This window comes from Pelodiscus sinensis, chromosome 9, assembly GCF_052426305.1.
Source record: "Pelodiscus sinensis isolate ZL-2025 chromosome 9, ASM5242630v1, whole genome shotgun sequence".
Classification (NCBI taxonomy): Eukaryota; Metazoa; Chordata; order Testudines; family Trionychidae; genus Pelodiscus; species Pelodiscus sinensis.
In genome coordinates, this window is record NC_143060.1 from 23459446 (window position 1) to 23472069 (window position 12624).

The window sequence follows — 12624 nt, forward strand, 5'->3', positions numbered from 1 at the left end:
AATTAACGTGTAATGAATGTGAAGTCCAGTCAAACTGAAGTATTCACTTCACAACTTCTATTCTCTGTGGGTGAATAAAAATTGTGACAAATTCTGACACAGCCAGAAAAGTAAAGATTGTACAGTAAAACCTGGGCTATCCAGCACTTAACTATTTGGAAAACTTTAGAAACCGGCAAATTTCCTAGGGGCTTGATGTGCCCCAGAGCTTTGATCCGGCCGGTGAAAGGCTGGGCGCAGCCTCACGGCACGTTGCTATGATCTGGCCAGCTGGCAGCTGGGCCGGGCAGCTGGCGGCCCCTGCAGTGCAGCTCCAAAAAGGGACCCTCGGATAACCAGAATTTTTAGATAACTGGAATGCCCTAATCCCCGAGCGTGCCGGATAAGACAGGTTTTACTGTACTAGCTTCTGTTCAGGTGATAAGTTCTGCAGTGCAAAGGGAGAAAACTGCATAAACTAAAAAGCTTGAGGATAGTTATGTAGCTTAGAGGTGGGAACCATTCCACAACTCTCTACCAACAATAATCCATCTATCTACCTCCAGCTAGGTGTCACAGTCTGAGGAAATTACAACCATCCTAGAGAAGGGGTTTTCAAACCTGGATCTTGGACCCACCAGGGAAAGCCCCTGGTGGGCCTGCAATGCTTTGTTTACTCTAAAGCTCCACAGCCATTTCCAGCCAAGGGGAACTGCAGGAAGTAGCATGCAATCCCTGATGGGTCTGCGACCCAAGTTTGAAAACCTCTGTCCTAGTGCTGTGCAGCCTCACAGAAGACTGAGAGAAACCAAGTCTCTGGTCTAAGACCCAATTTGTCAAATAATTAAAAATATTTCTCTTTGCAACATGAGCCATATCTATCCCCATCTCAGATGCTGGTGAGGTGTGGTTTGGGACATCCTATCATCGCTTCCTCGCAGCACTATTTTATTATGGGGGGGGGGGGCTGGAGGAGCAATCTTTGGACAATGTGCTCACTCCTGTTGTCAGAATTCAATCACATCAGACCAAACTTCCTTTCTACACATCTTCCCTAGCAGGCTCAATATTCATCAACAAAAGGAATGTCCACCTAATATAAGGACACCTGAGGATGCACAAAGCATGCTCAGTACATTTTCAACACTGTTGGTGTGGCATTCAGAGAAGATAGAATGGCTAAGTCAGCTGATTACATATTACCTCAGTTAACATCATGAGGCAGTTACCTGGCAGCATTGATGCAAGTGGAAATAATTTCTGGCCAGTACATGGCACTCATGTGAATGACACAAGGGGGTGGGGAAGGCATATAACCTCCCCATGTATCCCCCCCAAGCAACTCTACCCTACCTCCCAAACCAGGACTCCTGCATTCTCCTTATGTCCTCTTCATGATCCATGTCCATTCCACATTACCTGGGAGGGGGCCTCTGTTCTACATCTGCTGTGGCAGAAACTTTTGCTGACAGACCCCAGGCAGGGGTCACAGTGGGAGGCCAATGGGAGCAAATGTCCCTGTTGGCTTCACTTACTCCTTGTAAATGTGAGGAGTACAGATACCAGCGGGAACTGCCCTAAATCATACACCAGAAGATCAACCCCCAAAGAGTCGACCCACTGGTAAGTATAGATGTGCCTTCAGTGGTTTCACCTACTGGACCAGACTGCCCTATTTGCACTACTGCCAATAGAAAGCAGCTTTTATGAGGCATGTAGAGCTTCTTTCTGTCAATAGCCAAGCCAGCGCTTTTTGCTGCAAAGGCTTTTAGGAAATGTGGTATTGTATTTAACCCCATGCCTGGTTTTGAGAGTGTGAAAGTGGAGACTGTTGGTGTGGTACTATGCAAAACAATGCAAGTTAACTACTCAGTTCCCTAAGGGTTTCCAGATAAATTGTTTTCTAAAATGTAAATTCTGCTCTCACACATTCATGCACTGAAACAGCGTAAGCTGCATGTGTCCCTAAGGATTTTGGAGAGCCACTGTCAATGGTGGTACAATGCTGTGAATAAGTGAAGGCTTCCGGAAGCTGAGAAGTAAGGCCAGCTGGGACTTCTCCATGCAGTAAATATAGCCCTGCCTCATTTCTCTACTGCCAGATACCTCCCTTATCAGGCTTCTCTCCTAATATGACTATCCTTGCAACTGCCAGAAACTTCTGGAATGATTTGTATCCCCAGCTATTTTTTCTTGACCCAGTTCTTAGGCCAGCAATCAGAAGGAAATGATCAGTGAGTGAAGCTGAGCAAAGAGCCAGGAAGTGAATAGGAGATACTCTATCCCGGAAGGCTTAGGAGGTGAAAGAAATGTTACTGTGTTGGGGGAAGGACAGGGAGATAGTGCTAGCTGGAGGGGACTCCAACGAGTGGGAGAGAGAAGAAAAATTCAAAATGAGCATAGTGATACCTATACAAATCTTAACATATGCCCTTGCATTAATGTACCTTATGGCCATATTCATGGCATTTCCTTTAGTAAGTTTAGGGAATTCTGTAATATTTACTTGCAAATGTAAAAGTTTCAGTGACAACCACTAAACCTTTTGTCATTTTCTCAGTATAAATTGCTGAGAACAAGTTGACTTGTCTGCAATTCAGAAGATCAGTGTCAGAATAGAATTTCATCCTACCTTTTCACTTCCTCACATGTTAGTTTGTGCATGAGCTTTAAAATTGTTTAATATATTTTTAAAGAAAATGAACTTGTTTGTTTTTTAAGAAACAAAATCTTCCATGTCAGGTTGTGAAGTATGGATTATTTACCTCCAAACTGGAAGAGCAAGATCCAGTCTCAGAAGTAAATGCATATTTAGGCTTTAAGGCATATTGTTTTTCCAGGTAAATACATGTTTTGGTATACACATTCTTTAATATACAGTTATGTGGGATATTTTGGTAGGCATAATGTTTACCATTATTTTTTTAGAGTGCTAACTCTGAAAATGTGCAAAAGAGCAGATTTCATGTAATGTCTTCAATACTCCTGTATCTAAGAAACCACATATTTTCTAAATATATATAGAAAAGTTAAAAAAAGCTGTCTAGTTATGAAGAGTACATTTTCCTGCCAAGTTATAAACTCTTGAGAAATGGTGTTTGTATTAGAAATTCTGAGACATCCTTGAATTCAATATTAATAAAGAATCATGATGAGTAACACTGTAATTACAGCACCATTGCCCATATTTGTCATTAATGCAATGATAGTTAATAGACCTGAGCTATTGCACATTCAGGAACCTATGGAGTTACAAACTTTAGTCATTTAAGTGTGGGATGATAGTTTTAGGATAAAAAATGTTGCACTGCTTGGAGCAAATTCATTTATTTTCTATATTTTTATTTAGATAAATGTTATTTGGATAAATTATTTTTATTGGGATAAATATAATGTTTAAAATTTTAAAGGCAAGTGGTATCAACTGGATGAGCATAAAATATATTAAGAAAGAATCAGGTAGAAAGCAAATATATGTCACAGATTAAATGATCAATTTTGTAAAATGCTATCAATTTAATTTGCAACAGTCCGCACAATCTATGTTGAAAGAATGTCCCAATAAGTCCCAAACTGTACAATTATCAGGTTTCCATATGAAACAGATTAACCTAAAAAAGCAAATAATGTTATTTGACCAATATTGAGTAGGCCCCAATCCTGAAAAAACTGAGGAATGTGTTTAACTCTACACAGTGTGAGTAGTTTCATTGGGATTACTCAGCACAGTAAGTATGTGCAGGATTCGTTTCTGAATTTGCACACACAAACTATCACTTTTGAATATGCAGCGCAGGTAGATGTTTTGGTAACTAGTTTGCAGAAACAAATGTTGCACCTGCAAATGTAGGTTTTTGCATGCTACAATCTGTGTAACAAAAATTGTAAGTGCAAATTCAGAGGCTGGGTGGAAAATTTGGCCCATATTTTCCATTGTTTTTATCGGCAAGAATATTCTCATGATGCAAAAAAGTAAATACTTCATTTTTTCATATTTAATAAAAATGTTTCCATTCTCTATTCTGTTGCCAGAATCCTCACATTTCATGTGTCAGTACTCATGAAAACAATTAGCCTAAAAATTGAATTTTGTCCAGCTACCGTACAGAACCAATTCCTAATTCACATGAGAAGAGGCATCTAGTTATACATCTCCTTGATCTGTTTCTTTCTTCATAAACCTGTACTGACATATAATACTTTCTGCAGCACCATATTTCTATTGAATGGATTCTACAGCTTAGCACTTTAAAACTGCAATACAAGAGTGATCAGGATGTCAGGATAGTGTACAGTATGGTTCATACTGTTTTATACACTGTTTCCTCAACTACAGGTTGAACCTCTCTAGTCCATCACCCTAGAGACTGATTGGTGTCGAACCAGAGAATTTGATGAACCACGGGAGATCAATGTTGTCTACCAGCATCACCAACACTTCTACTGCTTACTGGGCTCTGAGAAAACATTTAGGGCAAACTAGAATTAAACAACAGCACAGAACACTGAGAGCCAGGACTGGTTGTTGTAAACAAACTTTATAGGGCTGTGGGAAACCTGGCCACACCCATGCTAAGTGGACATCTGACTAAAATCATGCTGGTGTCTGTATATTGCCAGACCAGAGAGTGCTGGACTAGAAAGGTTCAACCTGTAATAAAGTTTCATCATGTTATTCAAGGTTTTTAAAAATGCCATATTTATGAAAATAGAAACTGCTTAGCACACAAGTGTAAGAGAATAGTTGAAGTATTCTAATTTTTATGGAACACAAACAGCATGATTCAATAAATATTATTGCCATTTTATGGAGTCAGTGTATTATTTTATGCTCCTTATCCAAGCTTCATTTAGCAATTAGAACACATTTGCTGTGTATTTTGTTTATATATTAGTAAAGGGGCAGTTGATCAAGTGACTAAAGAAATTAATAAATTGAGTTTTTTAAAAAAATAGGATATTTGTAAAATGAACTTGAAAGTGCTGAATATGGATAGTACCCAGCTAGCTAGTTACAGAACTTAACACGGTAGTAAAAAATGATTGACTAGGAGTGTGATTCAGTGATACTAAAGGAGTGTCCAGATTAGCAATATGGTGTTCAGTAGAAATCTTCTTTTGATGCAAATGACTCCAACTTTTGATGGCAACAGTTTTTGTATTATTACTGTGGTTTATATATTGAAAAAGTGGCTGGATAATTTTATACTATAATTAAATGTCTTAAATAGAAATTCTTATCACCAGTGGCTCTTACTGTATCGGGCCCAATCCAATTTCATTGAAGTCAGTGTGTATCTTTGTACCAACAGCAGTGGGTAATGTACTGAACTCTGTATGGTCAACTTTCATAATACATCAAATTTTTAAAGGGACTTCATCTTAGCCACCACTTTTGCAGGTGTAACTTAGTGCTCATAATTAATTTACAGCATTATTGCACAATAAATTGGGAGCACAAAATTGTGTCAGCAAAATTAGAGGCTATTTTAAAACAACAAAAACAACAACAATAACTACTACTACTACTACTCTTTCATAGCCATAGAAATAAAATTTGCTATTTTAGGATCCAATTGTTTACTAAGGCATAATTCCTCTTGGACTCAATGCTATATGTAGTGATCGCAAGAGCCATTTGTGAAAGGTGAAATTAAATGTTCTGATAAAATATTGATACAATATTAGCAACTTATTAATGAAATTCTGTCAGTTAAGATGCAATGTGCCAGCATTTGAAGATGCACCAAAATATAGTTATTGGCACCACTTGTTTTTAAATACATTTGTACTAAATGTATGTCCAGTGCTTCCTATGTTATCAGCTATCTGAGATTTAAAAACATTCTGCAATGAAAGTATCATTGCCAAGTTAGCTGAGACACTACAACCCAAGTGCAAGAATACCATTCCATGGAGTATTGACCAGTAATAAAAAGGGACTGTCAATCTCTCACACATACAGCCTTTTAAATGTTCTGATGTAGAGCAATGAAATAAAAAAGTGCTACATTCACAAGAAGTCTCTTAAGAAAGTTGTGCTGTATTTTGTACTGGAAAAACTTGCTTTTCAAACAAAATTTACACTAGCAGGAAACAAATAAGGGAACTATACCTAAGCAAATCTTGGTTCATTTGTTAAAAAATACCATGTTGTCTAGTTGTGGGCAGAGTTTGGAGCAGTTCCATTCCCCTACTGGAGGTGGAAGAGAAGATATTATTTTTAAACCAAGAGCATCTTTGTCCTCAAATGGAGATACTGTACGCTCAAATTTACATTTTGTCATTTACCAAAACACATTCCAGAATTGTTGAAGAGGAAGAGAGTAGTATTTTATGAAGGCACACCCATGCTGAATTTACAGGGAGTGGGGGAAGCCAAACTGCATAATGCAGTCATATTACAAGGCTCATTCTTGAAACCTGAATATCATGCTAGAAGAAAATCGAGATATGTGTTATATTTTGAAGAAATGTTTTGAAGGCAATATTACTTGATTTTTTTTTAAATAAAAATGCTTTTGAATAAATGTGGATAGAATCTTATCGAAAGAGGGAATGGAATGCTTGTATTGCAGCCTTAAAGAATCACATTTTCACTGCAATATTTTTTTTTGTAAACTACAGTCTGCAACTCAGCAGACCATGACTGAATGGTTTTGAAAACTTGTAGATTACAAACATGAAATCACAATTAATATCCTCTAAAAGTAATTTCAGAGCTTTCACGTCTTAAAAAAAGGACAATGTGTACTGCTTCACAAGGTAATGCAGCTAATCAAAAAAAAGGAGTAGAATTAAAGTATTTACATAATGAGCAATTCTACAGAAGGCGATCATCCCCATGTAAGCACTGCTGATTATATCCCACGCTGCTTTTAACAAACTCTACCAGATTGGCTCCAGTCATCAGCACTTTCAGAGAATCCTTAAAAGCCTTTGATGGCTCTTTATATTTATTGTAGAATGATGTTCTTCAGGTAGAATATGCTAGTGAAAGAGGATAGTGTCAACACAAGGTACCAGCAGGAGAACAGAACTTCAGCTCCACCGGTAATCCCATACTGGGCTGTACTTGGAGCTGGAAAGAAAAGAATAAACATTAAGTAAATATTTCTGTTGCTCATCCCCAATTCTTTTATTTTATATTAATCATGAAATCTTTGCATTTTTCTTTCTGTCTCAGGCATGCTCAATATGAAACTAGAAGATAACTGGAAAATGTAGCTGGAAGACAGAAAGATGCTACAAAATAAAACGGATCATGTCTATTCTTTCATTTTACCTAGAACAATAAATAATTATAACCACCCACACTTTCAAATGTGGATGCCTAAAATTAGGCATTTGCATCCTCGTGTAGACATCTGAATCAATGACCTAGTATTCAGATATGCTGAAGTTGTGGAAGTCAATGGAAGTTGTGTTGCTCAGCACTGCTGAAGATCAGATCATTGAATCAGGTGCCTAAATTTACATTTACATACATAATGTTAGACATCAAAGTCTGAAATTTATTTCTCGCTCAGAGGACCTATGTTTATTTTCACTCTCTTTAAAAATGATTTTGTTTCACCTTTTCTTAATACTAATATATATTGTCATCCTCCATTTTAACATCTCAGTGAATATTATAGTTATAATGACTACATTCCAAATAGAATAAAAAAATACAATAGTATATTAAAAGGAACAACAATGGAAGAAATAAAAAAAGGTTTTGATACAGTCATGTTTTCTGATTGCTTTCTGGCTACTTTGTTTGGGAATTTAATACATGATTAGCATGAAAGAGAAAACTGGAAAGTGCCCATCTTCTTTTCACAAAATCATAAATATTAGAAATGAAAAAGAACTACAGGCAGTCCCCGGGTTACGTACAAGATAGGGACTGTAGGTTTGTTCTTAAGTTGAATTTGTATGTAAGTCGGAACTGGTACATATTGTAGGGGAAACACTAGCCAAACATTTCTCCAGAGCTCAGTTTTATTCTCCCACACCTCACTTCCCTCAGTCCTTTATTCTCAAGCTGAGGTGTCTGCTGAAAAAAGCCGCTCCACATCTCCCTGGTCTGCTGGGGGGGAGGCGCTAGCTTCGCGTCTCCCTGGTCTGCTGGGGGGAAGCAGCTAGCGCGGGGTTGCCTCACCCCATTTGTAAGTAGGGATCCGATGTAAGTCGGATCCATGTAACCCGGGGACTGCCTGTATTAAATCGTCCTGGACATCCCTGAGTCTGCAAGCATTTTTCCACTGTATATCCATATTATTTGTACAGTTCTAACTGATACAAAGAGATGGATCTTTTACTTTTCAGATAACACAATATCAAAATTAGTCATTGTACATTATTATTTTAATCCTGGTATAGCATAAAGAAAAATGAGCTCGTCGGAACAAATAATATGAAAACTATGTGATAGCAACCACTACAAAATCTGATTTAATAATCAGTATGGGTTGAATTCTGCCCTCAGATTTGCACCCACCATTGCTGCTGAAATCAATGGAAAATGCATGTGTAACTCTCTATGCAAAATCTGAGCCTTTCCATAAGTGTACAAATACTGACAGGTCTGTGTCTCATAGCTTCATCAGTGCCAAAGTGCAGACCAGATTTTTGTGATATGGGCTTTTACTAGTTTCTAATATAATACAGAGTATGATCTGGATTCTGAATTCTGAATGAAACCAAAGCTCCCAGTCAAGTCAAAGACAGTTTGAATGCATAAGCAGTAAGAGATTGAGCCTTTGGACATATCTGCAATTTGCAAAGCTGAAAAGGAAATTACAGTTTACTAAAAGACTTGTGTTACCTTACATCACATCTTGATACAGTCTCTAACCCAGGAAAACTTCCCTATTTAGGACAACCTTCAAGCATGTGGATTTTAAGTCAATGGATCTTAAGCACTTGAATAAAGTTAAGCTTGCTTAAATGATGTCCTGAATAAGGATGGATTAAAACACGTTCTTAGGTGTTTTCCAAAACCAGGACCATAATTTTTCTCTTATTACCATACGGCCACGGTATCTTATTTTTAATCAAAGCAATGCTAAATTATCCCTTGTTTCAATCAGATGGCATTTCTTTTAAAAGAGAGAAGCAATCTAAGTACGATATCTTGCATTTTGATGTCTACTACTAATTATTCTTTTAGATATGATTATATCCCAGAAATTCAAAATTTGAAGAAGATGACAAAAATGATGATGATGATGATGATGAAGAAGAAGAAGCAGTATTCTAGGATTGTGCTTGTAGCACTGAAGTAAATTTTCCTCCAGATGTCCACATGTAAATACTCATGTTGGTTTTTTTGTTTTTATAAGTACAATTTATTTGTAACTGAATTCAATAAAATTAAATAAACAAAAATGAGAAGCGATAGTAAAACTGAGAAAATGTCATATTATTAGGTAATACAAGATAGTTTTTTTCTTCTGAAGAATATTTGAAGGTAAGGGCCTTATTCTATGTATTAGACACTATGTGGTATTACAATTTGCTTTTATACAGTTCAAGGCTCTTTGAGTCCCCTGAAACTGAATCTTTACGTTGTCATGATTATTTGTTTTTTCCCCAAGATGTGCCCATTTTCACTGACTCAATCTGTCTTTTAGCTTAATTACTCCTTAGTGATGAAAAAGAAAAAGCCATTTTCATATAGGGGAAAATTAATAATTATTAGTTTACTCAAACATTTCCAGTGCTGTATGTGGGACAGACAGAAAACCTACATTTTTGGCTTTATGATCTTATCTATTTGTGGATTCTGAATGCTTTTGTTGCCTCAAGTCTCATGATATTTAATTAATATATGTGCATAAACACTATTCCTTGGTCTAGCAAAAGGATCTTGGCATCCCAAACCTGGGATTACTGGATAGTTATGAAAAAATAAAGAAAAGTTAATATACTCATTCATTTTTATTTTCTTATGTATTGTTATTTTTCACATCATTAGGAGTGTATATTTAATACTTAGTTTTGGGGAAAGTAATGGAGAATTTACAGTAATAATGTTACAAATCATGAAGTTTCTAAATAGGTTAATGAAAAACATATTGTATTGAATATTTCATTTGTTTAGTTACTGCCTATTTCCCCTCCATTTCCCTTTAATAGTCCTCCTTACATCCTAATATCTTAGGATCTCCTTACTCACAATGGGTAACACCTTACCTAACAACAGCCTCATTGATTACAACAGGCCTATCTGTAGTGCATACAACATATAGTGTACTATTCAACACGAGACGGACTTGCTGCCTCCTCTTTATCTTTAACACAGTCATCCTATACTAACCATTCCAATGCTTGGCAAGCTACAGTAAGTTTATCTGTAGATTTCTTGTGCGTCTACAAATGTATTGTCAATCTGCTCTTTGCCAGCTTCCTGTACCATTCTATAGATTGTTCTCTTCATTCCATTCACCTTGCTACTCGCACTCAGCATCTTGAAGGTAAATACTCCAAAGTATAAAAGGTCCTGCAGCTTAGCAGGCCTGGGATGGAAATTTCTATCACTGCTGTACCCAGCTTAGCATAACCTGGGACCCTACAAGCCCAAACAGCAGCTGGGCTTTATCAGCTTTAATCCATGCTTTGAGCTGGGAAACTACTGAGCAGTAAACAAGTTTGACCTCCATCTCAGCTCATGAAAGTAATAAGAATGGTGTTGAGCCAAGTACGTGCACTCCCAATAAACAACTGTAGTATAACTAGTTTAAGAAGTCCCGTGCACATTGAGTCTCTAAAGGGACCTAGACCTTGAAGGGTGCCCCGAATCCCCCTAGCTGGAGCCTACTGGCTGGGAGCGAGGTGACCGGAATGGGACTCCCTGCAGGACTGAAGGGGCGTAAGCATTTCCAAGTGCCTGTTACTTACTCTTTTATACATTGCTCTACCTATGCTTATTGGTGCATTACTTTGCAGTAGCTGTGTAACCATCTGGCAGTATTAAGCCTGTAATGGTGTGGTAAGAGTCATAAAAGCAACTATCTGTCTCTAATCGACACTGTCTTGAAGCAAATCCACAACCCTGTTGGGCCCTGTCCCTGTGAGCTAACACATGGGTCCTCCTCCACCAGGGGATACATGGGTCATGCCACTCCAACCAAGAAATGCCAAGAATTATTGAGAAAAATGGAAAGTGAATAATTACAAAATCTATTATTTCTTGGTGTCTTCCACTTCTGTCACTGACCCTGACAATAGGAACAACCCACCAAATGTTTTTTCCAGATCTGGTGAGTGTTTTTGTCACAGAGCGATCTGGAAAGTTTAGCCTGCCTTAGCATCTATAAGTTTTCCTATATGTACACAAATATTTTTTCTATTTATCTACCAACTTACATTTTAGACCAGTTAGTTTCTGTTATATTTGTTTTAATAGACTGTCTTGCAAATGCAGACATAGCAGAAAACTGATTTGTGTCTCATTACTACTATTGTTTCAGGTATTTTTATTCAGTACTATATCTTGCTAATTTTACTGAATGGCATGTCCTTGGAGATCTTAGACCTGCTAGATCTGGAACATGCTGCAGAGAGTTTTATAATATTCCCAGTAAAATTACTCTTTCACCTTGGTACTATTCTGATGTTAATGTTAATACCAGCATACAGTACTTGGTAAATGGTAAGAAAGTATTTACTGGCAACTGGGAAAACAAATTGCTAATGGAAACATAAGTAACAAAACAGAATAATCTTTTCAACAGAAAGAGAATGCAGAAACCCCTATTATTGTCCTATGTCTAACCCGATTTTCTCCTTCACAAAACATACTTGTAGATCTACACGTCTTCTTAGTATCTAAGACCCATTCATTTTCTGTTTGGTTACAGCCCTTTTGAGATATTGTTGAATTGTCTATACTAGGACAAACCTCCTTTAATTCTAAATTCTGTATTTTTTTCTCTTTTAAGTCTGTGAATTGATGCTAATGAGGAGCAACAGAGGCGTGTACATCATTAAGACGGTATCAGAGATATTATGTGTGGTTATTATAAACATCTGCAACTTAGATAAATGGGTCCAGCAGCTGGAATTATCAAATTCAACTAATGCAATATAACAATTTGATAGCTATACATAAACACGCCACAGAAATAACAAGTCTTATAATGACAGTGATCAATTGGATGGCATTGCCAGGCTATTTCAAATGCAGGAAACAAACTTTTTCTTGAAGTTTCTGAAATATGTAGTAAGTATTAATTTCTCTTCCAGCCATTCAGGCCCTGGTCAACGTCTATTTTTGTCATAGTTAATTTTGTAGCCCTAGGAGCTTATCAATAAACATCAACTTTTGGATGCTTACCTGAACAATGCCTTAAACATTTAAACTTACATGTATATCTAGTCAAGGTTTTTACCTGCTTAAAGCACAGGATTACATAAAATAACCTATAATTCTAAGATCTCAACTATTCAAACATCAGGAAAATAATCTTTGAATAAAAAAGGAGATGACACAAGGCACTACTGTACTTCTCTGCACCTTAATTAGAAATAACTTTCCACAGTATTTTAACTTTCTGGCATGCAGTAATATTGATAAATAGCGGTACTAATGAACATCTACAGTTAGATTATGTAGCTTCATGCTGGTCTAACCCTTAGCATAGGGTTCTGGCCAAA

At 37.0% G+C, this 12624-nt stretch overlaps 1 protein-coding gene across 2 annotated transcripts in view; it reads right to left on the bottom strand.

Annotated features, from left to right (window-relative positions):
• Positions 1-6002: 6002 nt before the first annotated feature.
• The window catches only part of NEGR1 (neuronal growth regulator 1), a 692522-nt gene continuing 685900 nt past the window's right edge, over positions 6003-12624 (bottom strand). For both annotated transcript variants that reach the window (XM_006121060.5, XM_006121061.5), the window contains one exon: positions 6003-7060. In XM_006121060.5, coding sequence (XP_006121122.1) covers positions 6936-7060 — 125 coding nt within the window. In that variant the 3' untranslated portion in view covers positions 6003-6935. The remainder of the gene's footprint in view (positions 7061-12624) is intronic.